General features: G+C 40.8%; 3 protein-coding genes across 10 annotated transcripts in view; 2 read left to right on the forward strand and 1 right to left on the reverse strand.

The window, feature by feature from the left end:
• The window catches only part of RNF139 (ring finger protein 139), a 26,014-nt gene extending 19,280 nt beyond the window's left edge, over positions 1–6,734 (forward strand). For both annotated transcript variants that reach the window (XM_071738360.1, XM_071738359.1), the window contains one exon: positions 3,618–6,734. In XM_071738360.1, coding sequence (XP_071594461.1) covers positions 3,677–5,428 — 1,752 coding nt within the window. In that variant the 5' untranslated portion in view covers positions 3,618–3,676 and the 3' untranslated portion in view covers positions 5,429–6,734. The remainder of the gene's footprint in view (positions 1–3,617) is intronic.
• Positions 6,194–22,520, reverse strand: TATDN1 (TatD DNase domain containing 1). 7 transcript variants are annotated; one of them, XM_071738361.1, is made up of 12 exons: positions 22,441–22,520; positions 21,163–21,228; positions 20,512–20,561; positions 18,576–18,639; positions 17,267–17,410; positions 17,124–17,166; positions 11,945–12,030; positions 11,780–11,820; positions 10,366–10,442; positions 9,618–9,688; positions 8,657–8,783; positions 6,194–6,456 (listed from the first exon to the last, which is right to left on the reverse strand). In XM_071738361.1, the coding sequence occupies exons 1-12, from the start codon at positions 22,460–22,462 to the stop codon at positions 6,354–6,356; spliced, it is 894 nt and encodes a 297-aa protein (XP_071594462.1). In that variant the 5' UTR covers positions 22,463–22,520; the 3' UTR covers positions 6,194–6,353. The 7 variants fall into 7 exon arrangements, with proteins under 7 accessions (XP_071594462.1, XP_071594463.1, XP_071594468.1 ...); XM_071738362.1 differs by lacking the exon at positions 22,441–22,520 and adding an exon at positions 22,185–22,348; XM_071738367.1 differs by lacking the exons at positions 17,124–17,166; positions 17,267–17,410; positions 18,576–18,639 and adding an exon at positions 21,018–21,064 and having other exon boundaries at positions 22,441–22,469.
• NDUFB9 (NADH:ubiquinone oxidoreductase subunit B9) lies at positions 22,461–26,599 on the forward strand. Its single transcript, XM_071738369.1, has 4 exons — positions 22,461–22,651; positions 23,067–23,259; positions 25,266–25,379; positions 26,356–26,599. Exons 1-4 carry the CDS (start codon positions 22,461–22,463, stop codon positions 26,485–26,487), a joined length of 630 nt encoding a protein of 209 aa, XP_071594470.1. The 3' UTR covers positions 26,488–26,599.
• The last annotated feature ends 404 nt before the right edge of the window (positions 26,600–27,003 follow it).

The raw sequence follows: 27,003 nt of genomic DNA on the forward strand, positions 1-27,003 counted from the left end.
TCCTCGGCGGAAAGCATTGGCGGCTGTGAATGATTTTATAGTTCTTATAAAAGCACTTTGGCGAGTACGATGTCTTTCTGAATTACGCTGTTAAGTTCTTATTTTAGGAACAGCATTTCAGAAAGATCGGGACATTTGGTTCCTAAATGAAAGTGAAGTCTCTTGAAACTTGGTGATGGTTATTTTTGAGCCTTTTTTATCTCGCTGGGATGAAGGTTGGAAATCACAAGTTGTAACTAGGTGTTACTATTTCCAGGATTACTTGTAATCTTTGGTGCGTATGTAGCGTTGTCTAGGCTGGAGCCCCATTCTGCTGACTGCTGTATGGGGGTTGCAGCATCTTGTATCATACCCTGGAGCTGGCAATCTTGAGGCAGGAAGGAAAGAAGAATTCCAAGTACGGCAGGAGGTTTTTTTGTAGGCCCGTGTCATGTTGGGGTTTTAGTTTTGTTCTATGCTTTTAGTAGAAAAACTAGGAAATAGGTGATGTGCCCTTGGGGGTAGGAAGCTGAAGAGAGATTAAAAGGAAAGATAGAGACCGAGAAGTGTGGTGGTTACACATTGCAGAAGGTGAGAAGTGGAGGGGAAAAAGTAAAGGCTTGTATTAAATATAGGATAAACACACAACTCGTCCTCTAGAGAGAAAGATTGTCATTCTGGAGAGATTATATAGCTTTTGGGAGTGTTACTGAACAGTTATGAAATATTCTGGGAGTACAGTTCTTCAAGAGTGCTAATACAGATCTGTATGTTTTTAGAAGTTTTACTGCAGGATACCTCAGTGTGATTCTTCCAGCCCTTTTCTATTCAAGTACGTAGCATTGTACACAGTAGGGAACCAAGTTCTACAACTGGAATGCAAATTTTCTTTAATCTTTTTGACTTGTGTTGCTTTGTCTACAGCACTGTTTACCTATCATGCCTTTGCAAGGGTTCTTTTTATGCATCTGGGTTCCAGCAGAACTACTTTCCCCCAGTAGTGTGAAACTTTAATTCAGACAAGTAGTCTTGCCTCAACAAGGCCACTGATTTTGGGAGGGTTACTATAAATTCTGTAGTCTGTAGAAAGATGTGTAAACAAGTAGAATGGCTGGGGAAAAAATAATTTGGCAGTTCTACATGACTAAAATGCTTCTGTGTAAAGGTAATTAAACCCTGCAACTGACTGGAAGTCCAATACTAAGTAGTGCACCACTATACAGATACTGACAAATTGCAGGAGTCAAAGGAAAGATGAGAGGGAGGCATATTTAAAAGTAAATGTATGTGGTTTGATGAAATGCTGTGCTTGGAGGCCATCGTGGAGACAGTTGGTGATGGGTGGCATAGACAGGAACAGGAAAGAGAAGCCGCACTACAGAAACACAAATCTCAGAGGAGGAACTGAACCATTTCCTACCAGAGGGGAATGGAGAAAAGAGTTACTGTTTGGTGAACACCTTGTAGGGCAGGGGAAGTCTTGTCATGGCAAGATGGACTGAAGGACATGGATGGAATTGGGGCAGGCGAGTGCTCGGCTCCCCTTCCACGACTGGAGTTACCTTTGTGGTCTTTGGAGGTGCCTTTGGTGGGGGGGGTTGAGGAGGTCTAGATTTTTTTTCACACAAGTGCTGACAGAAACGCTTTGCCTTTTACAGGTCCCTCTTCAGAGGAACCAGTAGGTCTAGGATTTCTGTTGACTCATTGTAGTCCTGTTTTTAGGGCTGTGTCCTGCATGTGAAATGTCAGTGTTTTGGGATGACCGGTAGTATCGAAATAAGAGGCCTCTTACTGCAAGGGAGAAAAACAGGTTTTGTTCACTGTCCTGTTTCAGAGCAGCCTGCTGAGTGTTAAATGCAGTTACATAAATACTCACGTAAAGGTATGTGAGCCTTTTCTGTAACTTCAGAGGATGCAAACTTGTCAGGAGTGTTGGCTGTCCCATAGGTGTTTATGATGGTATGCATGAAAAGGGATGAAAGTGTCAAGCTTGTTTTTAAAAAGTGCAGTATGTAGCAAATATTCAGCTTTTCACAGAAGAACCAAGCTACAATACAAGGCACTTTCTGAAACTGAGGCTTCCTTAGTCCACTTTGCAAGGTTACTAAGTTAATGATTAGTTAAGGAAAATGTTTTCATATCAGTGAATGATGCTGGCAAGGAACACTGAAGGGGCACATTAGTAACTTCTTTTTTTGTAGTTTGTTTTTTGCTGTTGGTTAATGTTGATCCTCTCCTGTCTTAATCAGTCCTCTAGGGTGTTTGGTTTTTTGTTTAGTTCGTTTGGGGTTGGTTTTGTTTGTTTTGAGAGGGGGTGGGAAGTTGCTTCTAGCTTTTGTGGAATTTTTTTTTTAACACAAGCAGCTGGCAACAGTACTGACAAGATACCATGGCTTAAAATAATACATTTTTTAAAAAACACTTGTTTATGGAGGATTTGGAACAATCTAGACTACAATTGTTAGAAATGACTGATGCTGTCCTTGTAGAAAGAGGATTACTTGTGATGTCAGTAGTTTTAGTACAGATATTGAAAAGCAGTTTACAATCAAATGTAAGTTGTAAAGATAAAAATCTCTCTAGCCTGGTTTGGATGAGAAAGCAGTTGCATTGAGTGGAAGCTGACTGAGAAGCCCAAAACAAAGGCAGTGTGTTTCCTGAAGGGAAAAATATTTAAGGAAGTGAATCTAGTGATAAGTACAATTTAATTTAACATCAGTTAGGGCAGAGCTCTTACCTATGCAAGATAAAATTCATAAGCTGCTCTGCAGGAGTTTACTGCAAGGACATAAATGTAATGCCAAGGTACTATAGATGCTATGATAGAATTTCTCCTAGGAAGGTGCAGACTGTCCATGGTCGAGATCATGATCAGTGTGAAGGGAAAGGTGAGGAGTCAGATTTTGATTTTGAAATTCCTGTTTGCTAAGAAGTAAGAGACAGGTTTACAGTGGCATTGGCAAATAGGCGATTGGTTTGGTTTTGGATTCTGTGTGCAAAAGCTTTATGTTGCAGAAGGGATCTGTGAGACTGCTGTTGCAGGATGCCCTACCAAAAAGAAAATAAAACTGATTGGATTAGAACAGTGCTGTGCTCTCCCCCGAGTATATAAGCTACAGCAGTTTTTCAGTATTTTCCCACTAAGGGCTTTAGCAAAAGTGATTTGGTGACTGTTAACTTTAATACTTCAGCTTGGATATCTGTAGTTGAGTGCTCTGCTCAAAGGAATTAGGGGACTTCAGGAAGAAATTAGTAAAATTTACTAACTTTGCCTACAAAGGTGATTCAGTATCTGGTGATTGTTTTATACTTTTAGAACCCTTGTCTCCCCTGGATTTCTGGAGTAAGGCTGACAGGCTGGAAGTTGTTACAGCTCTAGCCTAAAACTGCAGATGAACTTAACTGTAATTGTGACTTAATGCTTGCATTGGCTTTGTTTCACAGCTGCAGTGCTCAGATGTATTAAATGCAGAGATTCAGTTGTCCTCTTGGGTGTTTTCTGAAAAGGGCGCTGTTGGTAAAGTTGCAAGTGAATAATTGGGAAGGGATACATTAAAGAAATGTAGTTCCAAAGCGAATACGCTAAAGGCTTTTACTGATTTTCTGCTGAGAACTAAATTATTTCAATCTGTTTTTAGGTGTCTTTTTATCCAGCGTTGTTCTGGTCTTACAACAGCAAGCACTTTTCAAGTTTTATATGATCACCTCAGCGTTTCTGCTGGCTGCAACTTCAGTGTTGGTCAATTACTACGCTTCTTTGCACGTAAACTTCTACAGTGCCTACTACACAGCTGCGTTTGGAATTCAGATCTTCCCTCACAAAGGACCTTCACTATGGATGGCACTTTCTATCCTTCAGCTTACCTTTGGAATCGGATACGTTACACTGCTAAATGTGCAGTCCATATACTCTCAACTCATCATCCTGGATATACTGATTCCTGTGATTGGATTGGTTGTTGAATTACCTTTAAATATCCGGCAGATACTCGTTTTTATTTCAGGCCTAGTTCTGACACTAAACACCACAGCCATTTTAGTTGCAAAGCTGAAATGGTTCTATTACTCGGTGCGATACGTGTACCTGCTGGTGAGGCACATGTACCGCATCTATGGATTACAGCTCCTGATGGAAGACACGTGGAAGAGGATTCGGTTCCCAGCTGTACTGCGTGTCTTCTGGCTAACAAGGCTTGCAGCACAGGCTGTGGTATTAACATACGTTGTAAAGATGGCTGAAACTAATACAGAAGAACCGTTCTTCTTTATATCGTGGGATAACTGTTGGGAACTGATCTGCAGTCTGATCATAAGTGGGTGTGACTCTACTCTAACTGTGCTGGGCATGAGCGCCGTCATTTCCTCCATAGCGCATTATTTGGGCCTCGGCATCTTGGCCTTCATCGGATCGACTGATGAGGATGACAAAAGGCTGGGCTTTGTAGCACCCGTCTTGTTCTTCATTTTGGCTCTGCAGACTGGGTTAAGTGGGCTGAAACCAGAAGAGCGATTGGTTCGCCTGAGTCGAAACATGTGCCTTTTGTTGACTGCAGTCCTGCATTTTATCCACGGAATGACGGACCCCGTGCTGATGTCCCTCAGTGCCTCCCACGTGTCATCCTTTCGCAGACACTTCCCTGTCCTGTTTGTTTCTGCTTGCCTTTTCATCCTTCCAGTTCTGCTCAGCTACATCCTCTGGCACCACTATGCATTGAATACATGGCTTTTTGCAGTTACAGCGTTCTGTGTAGAGCTTTGCCTAAAAGTAATAGTTTCTATCACTGTTTATATATTGTTTATGATTGATGGCTATTACAATGTGCTATGGGAAAAACTTGACGACTACGTCTACTACGTTCGTTCAACTGGCAATATCATTGAGTTTATATTTGGAGTCATCATGTTTGGCAATGGAGCTTACACAATGGTTTTTGAATCGGGAAGCAAGATCCGTGCTTGCATGATGTGTCTCCACGCATACTTCAACATCTACTTGCAAGCAAAGAATGGCTGGAAGACTTTTATAAATCGCCGGACTGCTGTCAAGAAAATAAACTCTCTTCCAGAGGTGAAAGGAAGTCGGTTACGGGAAATCGATGATGTTTGTGCAATCTGCTACCACGAGTTCACCACCTCTGCTCGCATTACTCCTTGCAACCATTACTTCCATGCACTTTGTCTTCGGAAGTGGCTGTACATTCAGGACACTTGCCCGATGTGCCATCAGAAAGTGTATATTGAGGACAAGGAAAACGCCGGTATCTCCAACAACAATGGGTTTGTGGCACCAAATGAAAATCCTGTACAAGTTGCAGAAGAAGCTGCTGGAGCTGAAAATGAATTAAATGAAGACAATGACAGTTCTGATAGTGATGAGGAAGATGATGACTGTGTGGTGCAGCACTTGAACGAGACTCTTAACGTTGACTCTAACTCTCTTGGTGATTAAGATGTCCTTTACTAAGCTGTGAGGTATTAAGGATTGACCTCAAGAGAATAAAGTATCACTTTGTAGTTATTGTACTTAAGCACAACAGCAGTATCTCAGTGTTGGGTCTGTGAATGGTGGTTGTTTACTGTGGTGTGTGCTACTGTAAATATACCTCTAATTTTTGCTGGTCTCTTTCATGACCACCTTAAAATTATGTACATTATTGTACATGGAATAAAATGTTTTCACGTTTTTAAGATGGTTGGGAAAACACTCTTTAATTGATGTAGTGATAATGCTGTGCCAAAGACTGTATACCAATAATCCCTGATCAGTGAGGTCTGGGTGCAAATCAAAAAATACTGGTGAAAATAGACTGTTTCGGAGGTCAAATCAGAAATGAAAAGCCTGAACCAAAGCAGCTTTCCTTACAAATTCAGTATTAGCAGAGCTTTATTGCTAAAAACTAGTGAGTTGTGTTTTAAAAAGAATAAAATAAAAATTTAGGTTGGTAGACTTGATGTTACAGCATTTGCATATGTGGAACAAAGGATGGAACTGCAGTGTTTTCTGGTAAAGCAGCAAAGCGTGCCAGTGATGCATTGAACACTTCTGAATTACCAGCAGTAGCTTGAGGTGCTCTACACCTGAACTCAGCAGCCTGGAATTCACCTTGTAATGCATACGGGTATTGAGGTGTTAATGGCTTGGGCTATCCCTGAAATCCATCCTGCATCTTGAGGAAAGGGCAACAGGGCTGAGAAACTGCACAAATGCAGACCGCCTTTTCAAAAGCAGCTTTAATCTTTTACCACAAAAAAGAAAAAAAAAAAAAAGCACTACATATTGGCTTTCATTGATAAGAACTTGCAGATAGGATAACTTTTAAGTTTTTGTGGTATATTTGCTGAAGTTATGCTGAATGAATGTAAGAAAGACAACTTTAGATATTCGGAAAGAAGACTTTAATAGTGTTGTTATATAGAGTATTGGCCAACTCCAGCAGGTCATCTTCTCTTACTGCTGCCATTATTTCCAGTATTTGACTAAAAAAAGAAAGATTGACATTAGAAGACTTGGAAACTCAGTACTGAAACTACTTCAGACTGCTGCATGTCAATGTACAAGTCACTGAGGTTAATGTGGAATAAAAAACTGCTGAGAGCAGCAAAGCAAGGTGCTCAGATATGCAAATAGCTTCACTTTTAAGTCACTAACTGCCACTCCTTTCACACTGAACACTGGCTGCTCACTGGTACAGATTCATCTTTGGTCTTTAGACTCTTGTTTGGAGGTAATTAAACAGCTTCCTGTTTCAAAGAAAGTCTCATTTTGTGGGTGTCTTTATCAGTAGTCTTCATTTTTCAGAGTGAAATGTGTTAGCCTTTCAAGGCTGTGCTATGAATAAATAAACTGTTCTATGGCAAAGCTTAAATTCCAGATACAGCCTTATCTGAGAGTATTGCCCAAGTAACCTATTCCTGCTTTCCCATCCTCTAGATTAATCATGATTAATACATGCAGATATTTGCAGCAGGCTGTACATGTTAAAAAGCCCTGGATACAAACCAGGGGAAGGAGACAAAAGGAATGCAATAATATTAAAACTAACAGAAAACCAAGCCCCAGTCTTTTTCTGTACTTAATTTCTTGATTTTGCATCAATCACTCTGAAAAAAAATATGTACAGTTTGTAAGACACTTCAGGCTTTCATTTTTTTTCCTAGTATTAGGAAAAAAAAGAATTTAATGATGAAGAGTTAAGAACCTTAAACTCAGTGGTAGGGTTTGGTGGTTTGGGGTTTTGATTCTTGCCTCTGAGGTAATAGCTAAATTTCTTCTTGAGAAAGAGAAGTTGCTCTTAATTACTGGAATGCAAATATTTTCTTAGATGCAGAATTAGCCCATTTCATGATCCCTCCTGTACTTCCGCAGCCACACAGCTTCTTGATTTGAGGCAATGTTAAGATAAGAAATGGTGAGATCAGCCTACACAGAAATAAGTAACAAATACCAAAGTATCTCACTGACCAAAGAGTCTTGGTCAGGCTTACAAATCTGTCCCCTTTGTGATGCAGTAGAGGATGCTACCTCTGACTGTAACACTGTGAATATGAAACAGCTGAAAGAGAAAAGAGGTCTCTTGTGGCTAATTTAAAAAAAAAAAACCTGCCAAGCAGAGTAATGCAGTTTTAAAAATTAAATGGAAACTTTGCCATCAAAAGTGAAAAATGTCTTGCCCCACCTAAAAAGGAAAAGTGGAAAATCCTTCCTGCCAACTGAGCCATATTAATCAGTATATGCACCGTGAACATGAAATACTTTGTGACCTGAGGTGTACTTTCCTCTCACTTCACATCAAAAAAAGAAAGAAAACCCACTTTGGATCAAACAAATGGGCTTTTCACCTGGATAGGTAGAAAATTCTCTTGCTGAGAATTCATGTACTACTACACTGCCAGAAGAAATCTTCTTCCTGATTCTTTTTTCTTTCCAGAGAGTTGGTAAGAAGACTGGCATACCTTGGTGACCAGACTTCAGAAACAGTTGTGATTCAGGCATTTCATTGATCAGTGCTACTTAATGGAGATGTAACTGAACATTTTCACTAAAACAGTACAGCTCCCTGCTTTTCACACGTCTGCCAGGAAGCACATAAAAACGATTTAGGTACTTCCCAACTCTGTCCATAAGTCCTTGGGCTTTTCTTTTGTGATTCTCTGTTGACTTCTGCTTTCCACACCTAAACTTCACAGGGTGAGTGTTCTGTGAAACTGAGTTTTCTCTGGGCACTGGCAGCAGAACGAAGAAACAACTAAGCAAATTCCTCCTGTGGCAGTTCATGTCACTGTGACAGGAAGACAGGCCCTACTCAGGGACTCAGTACTGTCCCCTCTGTGGAGGGCTGCATTGCTCCAGTGCTGCATCAGTTTTAAAAATAACTGGAACAACAACCAAGTGAAATTTATATAAGTCAGGTTAATTTACAGGGTTTAATCCCTTCTCCAGTGTATTGAGTGAAAAGATAAGAACAGTAGTGGTTTCACTTTCAGGGAGCTTTTTACAGACAGAGTTGCTGAAATGGGAAAATGAAAGATTTTAAATTTTTCCGTGGCCTATAAAGCATCACCTTGCATAAAGTTACATAATTTTATAATTAGTTTCTATTTACTTTATTGCTAGGGAACTAATTTTTTTCCTGTGACATCTGAAAGATTTGAAATAATACTACACTAGTACACTTACATTATGTGGCAGGGTTCATTTCTGTCCTTCAAGCAGTGCCCCATTTCCCATTTCTTTTTTGTAGGAAATGTAGTTTTAATGTATTTTGATCCAGCATGAGTGTTTTTCACTCCACACCATGGTGCATCTAGTTTCATTTGGAAAAAAAAAATAATTAAGAGTACACAATCTTTTGAGAATGCCATGAGATAATTCAATCAACTATTTCCACAGACAGAAGTTCTTCCAAACTTTCTAGCAGTGACTTCCAGTTAAAAATGGAATTTAAGATATTTGGGCAATTTAACATCTTCACAATCTTTGGATCCTTATACTGTTTTCCTTCTGACATACTAAGGACAGCTGAATGATAGCTGTGTTCCACAGAAACCTCCTGTATACTTGAACAAGTCTGTACTCCATGTGCAAAAAATTAAAGGATTTCGGCAGCTTATGGTCTTCTTAGATTCAGAAATTCCAATAAACACTGTATCTGTAACTGCCATTTACTGATATCAAAATGAATATATAAAAAAAAGAAGTCAATTAAAATCACTGCTCATTAGGCCAAGAGGGAAATTCAAGTGTTCTTTCAAGTTAAAAAGCAATTGTTTCCAAACGCTGTTACTGCTACCAGTGGCAAGATCATGTCTGGCTCACCTCCAGCAAGCTAGACCTGAAGATACTCGAGCAGGATTCTGGTACCTTGGTACATTAAAAACCTGGCCTTGTCAATTTGTCCATTTCACCTTCTCCTGCAATGTCAGGAACTGGCAGGGCAGCTTCTTCCTTCCTTCAGCAGGAGGCTGAAAAGGAATATATCTGTAGCCTCTAAACTGCTCTCCAAAGTGGAGGAACAACCAGTTGTTTTCCTACTCCAAATTCCTTAGGTCTTGATTTTCTGCCTTATCACTGTTATACAAGCATATCTCATTGCCTCACAGTGTTTAACTAACAAACTGACTAAGATATAAAATCTTACCAGTCTCTATCATTAATCGTTCACTAGGAATTGATTTCAGTGTTTCCAAGTTGGCTTCTGTTTTCAGTGAACTAGAAAATCAGAGTTTGGTTAAAAAAAAAGAAACAAGTGTATAAAAGCAATTATATTGTCTGCAAAAACATTTTTAGAAAAGGCAGCTTCCTAAGTAATTTTGTTAGTGAATAAAAACTCCTTAATTTTTATAAAGGGTTGCCTACAAATTCAAACTTTGCAGCAGAAGTAAATTTGGAAAGTTCCCAGGTGAAGCCATCTCCTCCCCAGTTATCATGCAGAACCTCTGCCTGCACTGCCCCTGTCTGCCTGGCCTCAGCAACCCAGGCAGCTCCTGAAGTGGTGCTGGCTGCTGGCCAGGTGACTGCGGAGAATTCAGCCTGCATGACACACAGCTAAAGCTGCTCAGGTTACATTTCCATCACTCCTGGATCTGACATGGCAGCTTAAAATTACACTATTTTTAAAACACTTCTCAGAAGGACTGCTCCCACATTCTGCAACCTTATTTATTTAGAAACAAGGCTTGACCTGGGAGCAGAATGGACCTCAGAGTAGATTAAGTTGCGAAACTGTGAGTTAAGAACTTTTTGTGGCTAACAGATTAATGAGTGCAATTCTAAATCTGACAGATGATTAAGAGTCTGGTGAGCTTTGAAAACATGGCCTCATTGTTTAAAACAATGAGTTCACTACAGCTGACGTTTAAAGATATTATTTCTTGTGAAGAACTTACCAGCCATTTATTCCAATATACAGATCCAAATCCATTATAGCTGCTGCTTCTTCCTTTGTGCCATCAAAAGAATGTACCTAGAACATATGAAAATATAGATGCAACCACACATAAAAATCTGTGCACTTGATTTAAAACTCCAATAATTTAGAAGTATGTATCAGTTTATATCTGTGGCATAAATACTTTTGACAGCATGCACTACACATCAATACAAGCATGAAGATGGGACATGGCTCAGTTGATGCCAAATCTGAGTAAATTTCAGGCTGAAGCCACTTCAATACTGCAATAAATCTGTGTAGTAAAGGCCTATTCAGTGATACCACTTTTTGACCCAGCAATTTCCTGTAGCTGGTAGCTGGGAGACCACACACAGGAAGCAATTCTGTGCACGCTGACTCCTTACATTCTTCCCTCATGTAGGGACCACATCCCACCTCAGGGACATGGGTTTGTTTGCTGCAGATTTTAGTCCAGGGGAACTGGTGAGACAGTTTGGTCATCCCAGAGACTGAAGTGTCTGGCAGGTCACAAGGTGCAAACAGCATCATGCATCTGGGAACCACAGTATCTCAGCCCAAGAGGAGTGAGGTGACCATCTGCCTCCCCATGTGCTGGGGGAGAGGCAGCTGCAGCAGGTGCCTGCTCATCATTTCTCCACTGATTACCAGTTGTACAGGAAAAGAGAAAGGAAGGAAGGAGAGACTGCAAAGTATCACACAGTGCACAACATGCAGCAAGGTACTGAGCTAGGGTAAGGGTTTGTGGGGACTGAGATATTACAGGAGGCATAGTCTGGTGTTAGTGGGATAAAATAATCCAAGCATTTTTCACTTTTGGGAAACCCTGACATAATGGAAACCCAAAGAGTGTTGCTGGATTTAATAATTTCATCCAAGGTCTTTCCTGTTATGCTTTTGAATTAGAACACATGATCTAAGTATCTAAAGCTGTCAGGCAATAAAAAGTCACATCTGGACCTAATTTGAAAATGATGTCAAACTCCAGAAGCAAATATTTGAGGTTACGGCTTCCACTGGGAACGTGCATCTAAATCATCTGTGGTCTGAATGCACCACAGTTGCAGACACTGAAGAATTGGTAAAAGGCCAATGTCAATTATAAGGTGCTTAAACTGCCCTTCTGACAGGCCAAGAAAAGCTGCTCATGTCAGCTGCAGAGCTTTTTCTCAGCCTATCTTCTTACCTTGCAAAAAAAATGTTGAACAAGCAACAGACTTAAAAATACTAGAAAGGACTGAAAAATACTTATTCATTAATAATAATCTAAATCATGTAACAGAAAGCCTGACTGGAATCCATGACAAAAAACCAAACTGCATATTATCAAGCAACAATACAGTCACACACATGTATGTAAAAATTAACACTACAGCCAAGCACGTACTTACCACCCCTCCTACAAATCTATCTCGGTTTCTTCTCAGTATGTCTATGAAGTGAAAAAAAAAAAAATGTATGACAGCTTTGTAACAGACAAAAGAGAAAGATTCAGGTTTCCAATTTTTTCGTATTCAAAATGTGCTCCGTGTATGAAATTCTCAAAGAAAACCCACCTAAAAATTCAGCATGCGAGTTTCTACAGTGAAGAAACATAGGCAGTTGTGTCTGTTCTGACAGATCAAATTGTTTTTCAAAATACCTATTAAAAAAAAAATAAATCACCTTTGAACCGAAATTCAGTGTAAGAGGAAATAAAGACAGCAGAAGAGTTTTTTCAGTTGGCTGTATGCTTTTGTCCTCCAGAACTAAAACCAGAATTAATGGATTTGCCATGCAAAAGCTCTGACTTATGCAAAGATTTAAAAGAAAATAATTCCCATGGTATACTCCCAAAGTAGTGAACTGTGTTGGAACACAGGTAAGGAGAGGCCAAAAGCACTGCTACTGCACACATATACATGCTAAGCAGGTACTGTCATGAGTGCTAGAGTTTATTTTCATTTATTTTCATTGAACAAGGAACTGATTTCTTTCCATAGAGTTTTGAAATGCCAGAAATGGGAAAGTGTGGATCACACAGAGACCACTATTTCAAGCAGCACTTGTAAATGTAGTGAGGGAAACTATGCAGACTTCTGTGGCCTCAAATGGCCAAAACTGCCTTAGAGCTGGCTGGCCCAGAAAATAACAATCCATAGCTTTTGTCTGTCTTTCCATGAAGGTCCTTCCTCTTTTGGGTGGAACACATACCAATGTCAGGCATCTTACTTCTGCTCCACTCTGCCTATTGTTTTCACTCCTGCAGAGCCTTCCACTGTTTTTCCTCATCTCCTTGGTATTTCTGCATCCTTTCCTTTTCACTCTTTTCCCTCTCCTACTTTCTACTCCTAGTTTTCCTGTTGAAGGAATGATAACTGTCAGGCAGCCATCCTATGAAAAGACACAAAAATGGGGGCAGAGGAAAGGTAACCAGGCAGCCAACTTCCCCAGTGCAGTTTCCAATGGAAACTATTTAGTGCTGAACTAACCCATTACTTATAATTTGCAGCCAGGCCTGATCCCAAAGCATGATCATTCACCATTCCTGTCTGCCACAGTGCACCAGGCATGCTCAGGAAACATGGCAGAGGAACTTATGCATGGCAGAAGGCCAAGAGTGCATAGGTGACTCAGTATCCACGTGTAATGTGAAAAATTACATTATTTGGACAAGGCAGGAGGAAAATGTTGCCTCTATGATCAGGCTGTGACTGTGTGCACATAGTGGATTCCTCTAGGGGTTGGTGTTAAAAGCATGCCAGGACACTCTATCAGATAGTAGAAATATTCCACAGGCAAACCCAAGCATCCACCTACTGCTGGGTATGATTCACATATCCATCAGGAGAAGTGGCAGCAAACATTAGTTTCATTTACACTTTCCTGACATATAAATAATAATAAACACAATAAAGAAGGAAGATAATGCAGCTGGTAATATAGTTTTTTGCAATTTTCACTATTTTCTGTATATTACAAGTTGATATTTCTCTGATAAAAAATCACCTTCCCTGTTTTTCTGTGCAAATCTTCAAGATAAAACAGGTGGAACAGAAATCAGCTGTAATGTTAAAAATGACATGAAAATTTAGGAGAATTAATTACACTTCCTTTGAGTCTTCTTTGTAGTCTAGATATTAGTTTAGTTTAGCTCGTTCTTTCAGTTAAATAGCTACAAATTATTGTGGTTTTTTTTAATAGAAGACTCGTTTTATAAGGAAGTGAGGTTTAGGAGGCTGAGCTGCAAATAAGGAAACCACTGAAAAATTTCAATTTAATTTTGAGAAGGGTAATGGTCTTGGAAGTGCAAAGTTCAGTGCCCCTTCAAATGCAAAGGAAACTCAAGAACTTGAGCTCTTTCCATTCCTATCAACAATGAAGCCTAACACACGCTCCTACTTGCCCTGTTACAGAGAAAGGGGAGGTGAAAAGACAGCTCATAGATGAAGGGGAAAAAAGGGAACCAAAAAAGGAAAATGAAACCCCAGAAAAGCATGAAGACAGCAGATACACAGTGATCAGAATGGTAACAAAAGAAGTCAGTAGGAAAACAACTCTTAATAGTTCAAGGACTTAATGAAAACCCTTTTCCTCTTAGGCAAGTAGACTGTCATTCAATATATGCTGTTCCTATGTTCCTTCTTAATAAGGAAGTTTTAAAACGTTTCTGCATGGTTGTTTGCAGGTTTAGTTTTGACCTTAAAGCTCAAATGCTGTGGTATTTTTCAGGCTGGAGATCAAGAAACTAGAGGTGATGCAAATTGGCCTCGTAGAGGTTGATCTCCAGAGGAACAATTCTGGACTCATGTGAGTAACAATAAATGTGATTTTGTTCACCTCCTCCAATTTGGTTAAGAAGGCTCCTGCTTTCCATGTTACTGAGCCTCACAAACCCCTCCCAGTAGTTCAGCAGAAGTGAAACTTTTATAAACTTATCAGTCCATTTGTAATGTGACCTTCAACAGGATATGAAGGCAGTACCTTCATCTATCTACCAGCTGAATCACCATTTTCTGTTGGAAGTTATGAGAACAGAAAAAAATTATAACAAAAAAGTTCTTAGGTCTGCTGCAACAAAGGAATTACATCTTTATTAGCTTTTCAGTCCAGGAGACAGGATAAAAATAATGTCAGGGTTTGGTTTTGGGTTTTTTTACAGGTGAAATTTATCCAGAAGAAAACACAGAAACTAACTAGAAAGTAATGATTAAACATTAAACAAAACAGAAGTCATGCTCAACTACTGCTCACTGGGAAACTGCCACACGTCTCTGCAGCTGCTTGCCAGCTGTCCTAGTGACTGCTACAACACCTGAAATACACATCAGCTGAAAACCAGTGAACTGCCTCCATACATTTCACACTTTGCCTTCCTTTTTTTAGTTAACTTATCAAGCATACACTGAATATTATTTTGAAGAACTTATTATCCAGTCTGCTAAAGATCATAAAAGGTGGAGTGTCTTCCAACACCCTAACATTAACTTATCAGAAATAAAACCAACTGCAAATCTTGACTGTTTCACAAACACGTGAAGGAGGAAGAGCAAGGAAAGCTGTCTAGAAAATACTGAATTTATAAACACAGTGTTTTCAGGCATCTCTCCTTAAGGCTTTCACTTTTCCTTTAGGAAAGATACGGACCTGTTTGAGCCCACAGAAATTATCAGAGGGGCAGAACAACTTTTCTATGAGGACAGACTGAGAGAGCTGGGATTGTCAGCACGGAGAAGAGGAGGCTCCAGGGAGACCTTTCAATACTTACAGGAGGCCTATAGGATAAGAAAGATGGGGATAGACTTCCTTGCAGAAAAGTCTTGTAGTGATAGAACAAAGGGTGATGGTTTTAAACTGAAAGAAGGCAGATTTAGACTAGATACAAAGAAGAAATTTTTTTTAAATGAGGGTGGTGAGACACTGGCACAGGTTGCCCAGAGAATAGACAACTCCCCATCCTTTGAAACATTCAAGGTCAGGCAGGATGGGGCTCTGAACAACCTGATCAAGTTGAAGATGCCCCTGCTCACTGTGGGGCAGATGGATTAGATGACCTTTGAAGGTCTCTTCCAACTCAAACCATTCTGGGATTCTTCACTCCTTCATATTTCTTGCTTTCTTCTTTTTTCATCAATCACCTCCTTACGACTGCAATTTCCTGGGAGAGCTTTCAATAGGTCTCTTATAAACCAGATTTATGTGTTTTGTGTAATAGCTGGAACAGCTGTCATTAAAGCCTTAATCAGAAAGGACTCACCACTTCAAAAGTGATTTCTGTTCCACCCTGTCACCTTTCCTCACATCCCAATTTCAGTGCACTTGAAGTTTTTCACTATGTGTCTTCAGTACATCAGGGAAGGAAATCATACGTACATACATACATATATGTATATACATATATTTATGTTTTCACACATATATATATATATACACATATATATATGTTTTCACACATATATATATGTTTTAATCCAAATAACATCAAGGCAGTAAGGATATTAAAATACAATACTTCAATAGTGGTTTAGTTTACCACAAAAAAGAAACAGGTTATGCCCCACACTGTGATTTGCTGAACTTGGTGTATCCTGATTTCTACCTGGAAAAAAGTTCTGTTCACTCTGCTGAATAAATTTACTGTATGACTGTATCAGTATGAAGACAATTCTACTGCTAATACCTGGCAATTAGAAAAAACACAACTAACCACTGCCACCCAGTGACTACTTTTCTCAGAACAGTAATACACAGGCACAATTTATTAGTCACTCACTTGGGTTTATCACTTGCATCTTTAAATCAGTTCCCTTTGTAGACAGACATTCCCAATACAACACTGAGTTTATTTTAGCAGCTGTGCTAGTTTCTTTCCATCCAGTATCTATGTTGCATATACTACTCCAAACACAGATCTCTCCAGCATCCAAGATTACTTTTGCCATCAGGTCTCCATCATCTGCTCCCAGCTAACACCTCTCTTCATAGAATCACAGAACCACAGAATGGTTTGGGTTGGAAGGGACCGTAAAGATCATCAAGATCCAGCCCCCCCTGCATGGGCAGGGACACCTCCCACAAGACCAGGTTGCACAAGGCCTCATCCAACCTGGTCCTAAACACCTCCAGGGATGGGGCATCAACAACCTCCCTAGGCAACCTATTTCAGCATCTTGCTCCACTCATGGTGAAGAATTTCTTCCCAATACCAAACTAAATCTACCTTCTTTCAGTTTAAAACTTGTCCTATCACTACCCTCCCTGGTGAAGAGCCCCTCCCCAGAGCCTTCTCTTCTCCAGGCTGAACAGCCTCAACTCTCAGCCTGTCAAGAGTTACCCTTACAAGAAGCTCATTTTTTTCCACTGCTGACTTAATCTTGTTGATAGTTCTGTTCCCTTCCTCATGACTTTCATTCAACCCAGTTCTTTCACACAATAACATTCTGTTATTATGCCCATGATTCTAAGAGTTGTTGTTGTTTTAGCAAGAGAGAGCATGTAATATCAGACCCAGAAACCCATTAATTTTGATCCATTTTATAGAAAAAGATTCTACACAAGACAGATACCAAACTTAAGTACACCTCACTACTTGAATGTATTCATCTTTTTTATAGTCCCATTTCTGCCAAAAAACCCCAGACCCAACCCTGCACATTTGCAGGTTTGTGCCTGACAGAATGATGCCTGGTAGAACACAAGATAGAAAAGACTCCTGTGAAATAGCTGCAAGTCAATTTATACTCAAAGGTTTCTTACTTGAGCTGGATGTCCTTTGGGCAAAATTCTAATCTATCAAAATCTACAAACAGAAAGAACAAAAAACCCACTCAGTGTTTTATGATTTTTTAAGGTATGTCTAGAAAAAAAATAAGAAATTGAAATACCAAGATAACACTTACCTAAGCCACATTCTCCAACTGCTATTACCTTTCTCTTATTTGTTTCTATCAGATTTCTTAATTCAGACAAATATTGTTCAGGGCTATTCTGCTCAAATTCTCCACAGCGAGTAGGATGGCAGCCAACTGTACTGTAAAAAATGTCTAAAGCAAGATGGTATTAGAAGATTTTGAGAAAAAAGGAAGAAAAAAGAAATTTATGTAAAGTATAAACTGTGTCTGGACTTTATTTGTTGTATTATTAAAAGAAAACTTCCTGTGAGGATCTTTATCTTAGTGATTATTTTACTACACTGATATTTTCTGCTTTAAAATTGTTAGACAACCTCCAGTGGGGGTGTGTGGTTTTTTCCCTGAGCACACTTTAGTCAGTATATTCAAACCTGCAACTCAGAAATTAATTATTGTGATGGAGTGACCCTCAACAAATCAGACAATTGCTGAGGCTGGAAGAGACCTCTTGAGATTATCTAGAAATGCACCTAACTCAAAATGCATCAGGAATCCTCAGCTGCAAGAGCTGCAGACAGGATGCAGTTTCCAGCATGTGCCTCTACAGTAGCTGTTAAGAGAATTCTGCAAGCAACACCTAGCTTGATTTACCTGTATATCTCATCTAATTACCTGGGTGCCAAAACTAACATTGCTGCTAAGTGTCTTTATGGAGAATGTAAAAGCATGGGCAGAGAGGAAGACTGTATAAGGCCTTGAGCAACTCGACCTATTATTAAATGTTTGTCCTGCTTTGATGGAAGTGGGGAGGTGAGTTGGTTTGGACCAAATTATCTCCTTAGATTCAATCCAATGTAAATTATTCCATGGGTCTGTTTGCACATAGTACTTTAACATGTTTTGGTTGAAATAGGTACTTAAGTAATTACTGGAATCATATTTGCCTTTTCACAGAAATAAAGGGAAACCTAGGAGAACCACAGGGACAAAGGCATCTCTCTTGTTTAAGCTGGTCATGATAGATGGTATGTAAAACAATGAAGTCACCAAAAGCCAGGTATTACACATCATATAAGAATTCAGCTTATGTCTAGAAGACAGCCTTGTAATAAAATTTTTACTCCAGAAATTTCCTGTAATTTCTATTTTTATCTAGAAATAAAAATTACAGGAAAGACTGATTCCTTCCAGCACACCTAAAGAGCAACACACACAATGCATTCATTCCATTTGGCAACAAAATGTCATGTTTTAATCTGAGATTCTGGAAGCATCTCCAGGGCCAGGTCCTTTTGATCTCTTAATTCTGAAAATGGAGGATTTTTTACTTTTGACTGACAATTTGAAGTGAAAATACCATTTGTCTGTGCCAGCTCCAATGCATCTTTACTATCTTGTAGACTCCCACCTGTAATCAGAAACTTGAAAGAAGAAAAATACTGTCAGGGAGTACATTCTTCAAACATCAGACAGAATGTTTAAGAAAGCACTCAGATATAAGTAAGAATCTAGACAGAGAACATTACTAATGTACACATGACAGTTTCATAAGTAACAAATGGTCCTCAGGAGTTAGTAATACCTCAGGTATCAAAAGCAGATTGGTGGGTTTTTTTGAGGCATCTTCAGTGCTATGTATTTAAACCACTGGATGAGTAAATCACATCTATTTGCAGCAATATTAACTTCAGTAAATGACAACTCAAGAAGCTTTATTTGCATTTAGGAAACGATAGTTGGAAACTTTCTCCACATCTCACAAGTGGAGAAACTAAAAACTCCCAAACACCCAAAACAAGACGTGATAAATTAGAGTCAGGATTACAAATTAAAGAAGTATTGGCTCCAGTCTTTCTACCTTAAGATCAAACATTATCATAACAAAACTACTGCTCAGTGCTTATTGAACCACTGCTTGCAGATCTTGCACCCTAGGTCCTAATAAATTGTGATTATGCTGCTTTTGGACAACTCCTATCCCTACACATCCTATATATCAGGATCAGTCAGCAGCAAGTTAGACATTTCTGCTGCAACCTCCCTCAGAGACAGACACATCCCAACAGCATCACCAGAAAAATAAGTTAAGCTGAACTGGCTCAGTGCACATACAGCACAGGGAAAAAAAAAAAAAAAAAAAAAAAAAAAAAAAAAAAAAAAAATCAGCAGCTGTATAGAAAAACAGAAGTACTTTCAAATAAACAGATTGAGCTTTTCAGAAACTAGAAACAATCTGACAGGTCACTAGCAAGACTGGAAACAGCTAAGGACACCCAACTACTGAATTCCAATTCAGAATCCATTGAGCATCTTGAAAAAGCTACACAGGCAATATACAATCAGAAAGCTGACACTTGCTTTCAGAGGGTGGTATGAAGATTAAAGAGTACAGCACATATGAATGCAGTAAAAGTGACCATGATTCTGTATTTGTTGCAGTGTGGTTATTTCTCCATCACTAGAATTTTCTTTTATTTGTCTCCCAGTTTTTTTGACATACTTTTCAGATGAGAGCCTCAGTAAACTTCTGTTTGCATGTCAGCAGACATCTGTTCTTCTCCAGAGGAGGGTTTTTTCTCTGTTTGTAATCCACCAGATTTACCGGTGTAGCAGAACAGTTTTTGATAGTGTGCATTATATTCTATATTAATTCATATTTTTGTCTTGACAATTTATGCAGTTTACAGAGACAGAGGCAGGCTGGACTGTTACAGCTAAAGAAGTGCTGCTTAGAACAGCCATTTCAAGCTGAGTGTTACAAACCTACCCATAATTATGCCATTTAAATACATGTAAGCCTGTATTTACATTTGGGTGTCTAAACTATAAGAATTCCTGGGGGTTCCCAGCTCTTCCACAACCATCCATTTCCAGTACATATAGAAATATCTGAAAGAATTCAATCAGAAAAGTTCTTGATCTATATCAGTAACTGCTGAGTTAGTCACTGGGTCTACAAGACAACAGGAGTGGCTGCATATAATAGCATTGCCATGGAAAATTATGTACCAGTTGATTGCAGTAGGTCAGAGAAGATCTTTCTGGTGAACCTCTACAAAGAAATTCTACATGCCTATCATGCATGATACTGCTGACCTTAGTCAGCATCTCATGATCTGTGCAAACGAAAGACAATGCTCCACACAGAACACTTTTGCTTTATGATACTGAAAAAGGTTACTGCATTCCCCATGGAAAGTTCCAGCAACTTACATTTTAAGACCCAGAACTAAAAAGCAAACTATTAAAAAGCAGTTTAAAAATGTTAAAGAAATTTTATTAGAAGAAATTACCTTTTTAACACCAACTTTGACTGCTCTCTCTACCACATCCAACAAGTCATCTGTGAAAGTTCATTAAAATGTCACTGGTTAGACTTCAGATTTTACAGTATAATTTAATTACTTTTCAGCTAAAAATCACTTCCATGCAGTCAAAATGCCTACTATGATCAATACTTAAACAGCACTTGATTAATCTTTAGAAGACAAAAACGAAACACAATAACTGAGGATGCAGTTTAAGTGAAAGAACTCAGTGGAAGTCTTCCCACGTACTTTAGTAGACACTCAACACCTACATGTAAAAGCCATGAGAGCAAAAAACCACCAGTTATTATTAATAACTACAATATAGTAATTTGGTAGTTTATTGTTCATAATTCTCAGATCAGTTTCTTCCATGCAATCCTGATATAAATACATTAGCAATCTTCCACTCTGCTTTAGCAGCAGTTGCCAGTGGGACATCTTAATAGCAATTCAGTAGAAAAGAATACACTTTGCTTAGAGCATCTTACTTCATCATACTTTCTTCTTCAAACCAAAGAAAATAAGCATCCAGTTTCTGAGGGGAAAAAAAAATTCTAACCTCAGCTTCTGTCAAGAGGCTTCCATTTAAACAAGAGGGATCCTGTCTTTCAGCAGATACAAAGAAACATTTACCTTGATGTTTTTGTGTTCCCCGGTAGATTCCTCTGAACATAGGATCTGTCAGGTTAATACCAATATCTATGAAGAGAAAGCAACACAGAAATTAGATGTTAGGGTTGCTTTATATTTCATTCTGAGCATTACCCAACTAAAGACAATGGAAAATGCACCTCGGCAGCTCCCGCATACCACACTGATGGGCTGTCACAAAGCTAAACATAAATCTACTTGCATAATCTGAGAGTTTACTTCAGAAGAGACAGAAAAATAAATTTCGTCCCTCTGTGCAACTCCACCCTGTGAATGTATAAGACACGCCCTCATGATCACCAAGGCTAATGCATTTATACAACTTATTGCAATCAATTCTGCTTTTCACATCAAAATACAAATTGCTCTCTGCCAACGAGCACTAATGAGAAAGGAAAAATGCAGCACCTCGCATACAGCCTTCACACGGGTGGGAGCAGCTGCAGGCTGCCTTGCAAGAGCTGCCTGCTTACCCTCCCACTGCCCACGACCACCCAGCCGGGCCGGCAGCACCCACAAGGAAACCCGCAATGCGGTCACCCACCCACCCAGCCCCAGCCCCAGCCCCAGCCCCAGCCCCGGCCCCGGCCCCGGCCCCGAGTCTCCGCTTCTTTCCCCGCGCCGCAGCCTCCCGGGGGGCTGAAGCACAGCCCCGGAGCACAGCCGCCCCTGCAGCTGCTCACAGCGGAGTTTCTATTGGAAAGGGAACTTTTCCAAGGTAATTTCCCACAAGACACGCGTAAAACTCCGATCTGAACCGGCCTGCTGCAGGTATTTACATGCTTCCTGACGAATTCCCTAAGAGCTTTAACAACTCCATCCAAACCAATTACGTACTATTGGAAACAACCGCAACCCACGGGCCGACGTGACAAAGGGGATGAGAAGTGTCCGGGACGCCCAGAGCTCAGGGATAACTCTGCGGAGGAACGCAGCATCGCCTCAGTGCCCCGCCTGAAACCCCCTTCCCAAACACTTCTTGCAGGCTCAAGGCCAGCCTGTACCTAATCCCCGAGGACAGGAGGTGTCACAGGAGGTGCCACAGGAGGTGACAAACCCTGGATGAGGGGCAGACCCCGTCACCAGAGCAGCCCCAGCCCGCCGCGCTCGCCTCCTCACAGAGCGGGGCGGATGCCCCTGCACAGCAGGCACAGGCGACGGCTGCAGCTGCCCCAGCCCGGCACCGCGCGAGGTGCGGAGCAGCCTGGGGACACACCTGGGGACACAGCCACCAACCCCCCCGCCCCGCTCCCCCCTCACCGATGAACTTGGCGCGACTCATGGCGATGGCGGTGGCGCCGTCGGGCGGGAAGCGCCTGCGCGGGGGGCGGCCCTCAGCCTTCCCGTCAGCCCCCGCGGGCGAAGGTGAGGAAGGGCAGTGCGGAATGGCGGCCTACCTGACGCACCAGCAGAAGGTGCTGCGGCTCTACAAGAAATCTCTGCGGCACCTGGAGTCCTGGTGCATCTATCGGTGAGAGAGGGGCCTGTTGAGTGGGCAGAGAGGGGCCTGTTGAGTGGGCAGAGAGGGGCCTGGGGAGTGGGCAGAGAGAGGCCTGCTCTTCCTAGCTGCGGGGCCTCTCAGCTCCGCGCGTAGCTGAGAGGAGAGGACAATACACGACCGCCCTGCCCTGTTCTCTGAGAGGGGGTGTTGGGCTCGACTGGGGCTTTGTCCTCTTTCCTTTCTCCCCCTCCCCCTCTCCAGGCCTGGCTGGGGGGTCACTTGCCTGTGCCTGCCGTAGGAAAGGGCGAGGTGGGAACAAGAAGTCCCCAGAGGCTCCTGGCCAAACCCGGGCTTTGCACAGGGCTGGTGTTGCCAAACTTTGCTTCTGTGTGTGATGAGGTTTTTTCCTTCGGTTTAAGTCACTGCGTTTAACCTTTGTGTGTAGGGACAAGTACCGCTACTTTGCCGTCCTTCTGAGAGACCGATTCGATAAGAACAAGGATGTGAAGGATATGGTGAAAGCTACAGAGCTGCTGAGGGCAGGTGAGGAGGAATTCTGGGCAAACCAGCATCCTCAGCCATACATCTTCCCTGACTCTCCTGGGGGCACTTCCTATGAGAGATATGAGTGCTATAAGGTAAGGTGGCCTTCAAGATTGTGTATTACTGTGCTTACTGGACTCGTTTTAGTAAATGGAAAGGGAGTTTAAAAAATTTTCAGAGTAAATTTTCAGTAGATTGAGTGACCAGTAGCATTTCTCTCATAGTTTACAGCTGCAGAACATCATGTGACTTGCATGGGAGAGGCTGTCCTGCTTGTCTGATCCTTGAAAATGGAATTTCGTGGTCTGTCTGAAGAGAGCTATCTCCTTTTTGCTGAGATATCCATCTGTTCTTTTGCAAAATGGAAGCTTCTCCCTGAGGGGTGAAGCAGGCACAGTGAGAGGGTTGGAGCAGAGCTGTGAGAGTAAACAAGGTGGAGGGAGCTGTGCTACACTTCATGGTGCCATCTGCTCACAGCCTGGTTTTCTCTCAGGTCTTGTCAGATGTTGGCTTGGCTGTTGTGGGACTTTTCTTCACTCAGTCCCATCCTTCTCCCAGCATTTTGAGTAATAGTTTAACTTACCATTTCCCCTCCTGTGCTGTACTGACAGATGTGTGTTTGTGTGTTGCTGCGTGATAGGTGGGATGCCTAAAAATAGAGGCAGTATTCCTAGAATCTCAGGCACTTCTAAAAGCTTTTTTCCCCGCCTAGATTGTTCTGCTTAGGAGTAAAGAAACAGGTTGCATAGAAAAACCCAGGGGTTTTGCTGTCTTGGCATTGGCTTTTAATGCATTATGAGAAGTTTATACTGCTCTTGAGAATGCATGCACACATTGTCTCTTGAATTTGAAGTAGGTGCTGACACAAGAGTAAGTCTCCTTGGATGTTTAAACATGAACCAGGTGAAAGGAAGATTCTGACTTATATTTATCAAAGGCAGAAAAAAGAACATATGAGTGAGAGAGGACCTTATACCTTGTGGGTCTTAGCAGTAACAGAGATAATAGTGAGAGAGAATCCAGATGGAACAGAGGCCAGCTGAGCAGTAGGTGGTCAAGATGAGTCTATATAGAAATAGGAGCTGGTTTATATTCTGTTTTCTTTGCCCTGGTTGACATGCTAAAACTGCCCTTCAACAAAAAGGCTATCATAAAAATTTGCTGATATATTAGTGACTGTCCATTGTGGATGATGCTATGAATTGTAGTTTTTAGATCAGCTGTTTAGTGGTTTTAATTAATGTTTTCTGCATGTGAATTGTTTAAATTATGTTTAACACTGCTATTTCTGTTCAGCAAAAGGTTTACTTAGTAATGAGAATCACAGCAGGAGACTGGAAATAGGTCACTTGACAAATGATAGTTTTGGAATATCTTAATTTTCTTTTTTAAGAACTGTTACTATTTCAAGGGGTTAGGTGGGTTTTTGTTTTGTGTTGGTATCAATTGATATTTCTGTCTTTAAAATGTTAACATACAGTGATACTCTGCTGTAGAACTTGAAATTTTGCTTTTTTGTCTTGACTGACCATCTTAGAGGTCAGACCATTATCAAGATCTTAAAGGCTACTTATGTTTTCATTAGTTATAGACAAGTGGAATGAGCTTTAAGGTTCTCTCTCATGATTTAGAAAAGACTCTTTTTGATCTGCTGCCTTTAGCAGAAAAAGAAATGAGATAACTCTGCTCTACCAGATCAAGTTATTTCACAAGTAAAAGGAGATGACCTGGAACTCATCTTTGGGTTTCTGTGACTTAAGGAAGCCACTATATCCTCTTGTGATTTAGAATAATGTGTGAAACAGAAATGAAAAGCATTGGCCTGTGCCATGCAGTGTCTTGAGACTAACAGTAGTCAGGCAGCTCTTAACTGGTGGGTTTACTTTGTGCTTATTTCTTGGGATATTTCTCATAGAATGGTTTGGGAAGAACACCAAGTTCCAACTTCCCTGTGTGAGCAGGGACTCCTCCCATTACACCAGATTGCTAAAATTTTCCATTCTAATTCTGGTTTCAGCAGTTGTATTTAGCTTTTTTGTATGTGTATACTATGTATACTTTTTATGTATTTTAAAAAATCTCTATAAAATATAATTAACAGATTCCTGAATGGGCCTTGGATTTCTGGCATCCCTCTGAGAAGGCAATGTATCCTGATTACTTTGCCAAACGAGAGCAATGGAAGAAGCTGCAGCGGGAAAGCTGGGAAAAAGAGGTGAGTGCTTGCTGGATACAAAGTAAAACACCTTCAGTACACAAGTATTTTGTGTCACGTGTGGATGTGTTCCTGGAGAGTATCTGAATGCCTGCTGCTGCCACACTTAGGCTCATTTTATTAGTATTGTCAACATTAAACACTGACCTGATGTAAAATACCTATGCAGAGCTGAGTTACAGCTTGGTAAAGGCTGAGCAGAATTTGAAGTTCAACCTGCAACCTGAACCTGCAACCATGTTTCAGTTAGTGGGGGGACTGTTGTGGCAGCTTTGCTAAAGGAAATTCCAAAGTGGGATGAGAAGAAATTAATGACTGAAGAATTCCCATTCTGCCTCTCCCCTGACACTTTCTAGTTGCACCTTGGAAAGTGATTGACCAGAGTTCATCAGTTGGGAATCAAAACTGGTATCTGGCCAACCTAAACTGAGACTCATTTGGAAAAGAGTTGGTTTTTTGAATGGGTTCAAATGCAGTTGTGGAGAAATACTTGGATTGTATGTAGTCTGGCACTCTTACCAGAGTTAACACCACAGCAGCCAGCACTTACCCTGCTCAAGATTTTTATTGAAACCATTGAAAAGGCTGTAGGTGGTGTGCAGAAAGTGGGGGCTCCTGCAGACTGGAACAAAGTTTTTTAGGACTTGTAGTTATCTGGCAGCTTTCTAAGCAGCAGGAGAATGCAGCCTGTTTAATGTCACAATGCTAGACATTAATTATGTGGTAACAATTACCTTCTAAGTAAAATTTCTAATGTAAATAACTTTTTACTCCTAAAAATCAGGTAATATGAGCCTGCAATGATTACTGAGTTTAAGTGAGTGCTGAGAAACACAGAACCTGTCTATCAGCCTGAAGGTTTGACTGTTGGCTCTTCCCTTCTGAAATGGGAGCCAGTGTGCTACCACCTGAGCACTGAAAACCACACCCCAGGGCAGCATGCATTTATGTAATAATTCAATGTCTTGTCTTCTAGATCAAGCAGCTTGAAGAAGAAACTCCACCTGATGGTCCAAAAACTGAAGCTTTGCCCCCAGCTCGTAAAGAAGGACATCTGCCACCCCTGTGGTGGCACTATGTCACAAGACCTCGTGAAATACCCATGTAAGAGCATTAATGCATGAGAGAAGGGGATTTCATGTCTTCTGTAGGCAGCAGATGTGTCAGTGCTGCTCTCTAAGTAATACAAAACGAAGACAAATAAAGTAAAATTTAAAGTATTTTTCTGAGATCCTGTTCTTTATAGCGTGCACACACTTGCAGGAGCCATGGGCTCTGGTTGTTCCTGGAATGAGGGTGTGCCTAACCTTACTTAGGGATAAAGGTGTCTTGCCCTCCTTCCCCACCTCATTAGGCTTTTAGCTGCATTTTTCACTTGTGTATCAAATCACACAAGACCTAAACCCTCCTTCTGATGTTGTTTTTTTGCTGCCATGTTGCTGTAGACCACCAGAAGAAAGTTCACCCCCTTATAAACAGAATCCTAGAAAAGCACAAAGCTCTCTCTGTTAAAGCAAGGAGCCTGCTGAGGACTGTGGCTCTTGCATGCTCATTTAACCTCCTAATGAGCCAGAGGACAGATGGGATGCAGACATCCAGTAAAAGCCAAACTACCTTGAGGCAC

Source organism: Heliangelus exortis, chromosome 2 (genome assembly GCF_036169615.1).
Source record: "Heliangelus exortis chromosome 2, bHelExo1.hap1, whole genome shotgun sequence".
Taxonomy (NCBI): Eukaryota; Metazoa; Chordata; class Aves; order Apodiformes; family Trochilidae; genus Heliangelus; species Heliangelus exortis.

What these genes read in the sequence shown, in the direction of transcription:
- NDUFB9 (XM_071738369.1), top strand. Translation starts at nt 22,461, where the DNA reads ATGGCGATGGCGGTGGCGCCGTCGGGCGGGAAGCGCCTGCGCGGGGGG. An exon ending in AGAGATATGAGTGCTATAAG is followed by an intron (nt 23,260 to 25,265) that starts GTAAGGTGGCCT and finishes TATAATTAACAG; the next exon opens with ATTCCTGAATGGGCCTTGGA. An exon ending in GGGAAAGCTGGGAAAAAGAG is followed by an intron (nt 25,380 to 26,355) that starts GTGAGTGCTTGC and finishes CTTGTCTTCTAG; the next exon opens with ATCAAGCAGCTTGAAGAAGA.
- TATDN1 (XM_071738361.1), bottom strand. Translation starts at nt 22,462, where the DNA reads ATGAGTCGCGCCAAGTTCATCG. An exon ending in CTCGCATGCTGAATTTTTAG is followed by an intron (nt 11,821 to 11,944) that starts GTGGGTTTTCTT and finishes TTCACTTCATAG; the next exon opens with ACATACTGAGAAGAAACCGA. An exon ending in ATAGATTTGTAGGAGGGGTG is followed by an intron (nt 10,443 to 11,779) that starts GTAAGTACGTGC and finishes CATATGTTCTAG; the next exon opens with GTACATTCTTTTGATGGCAC.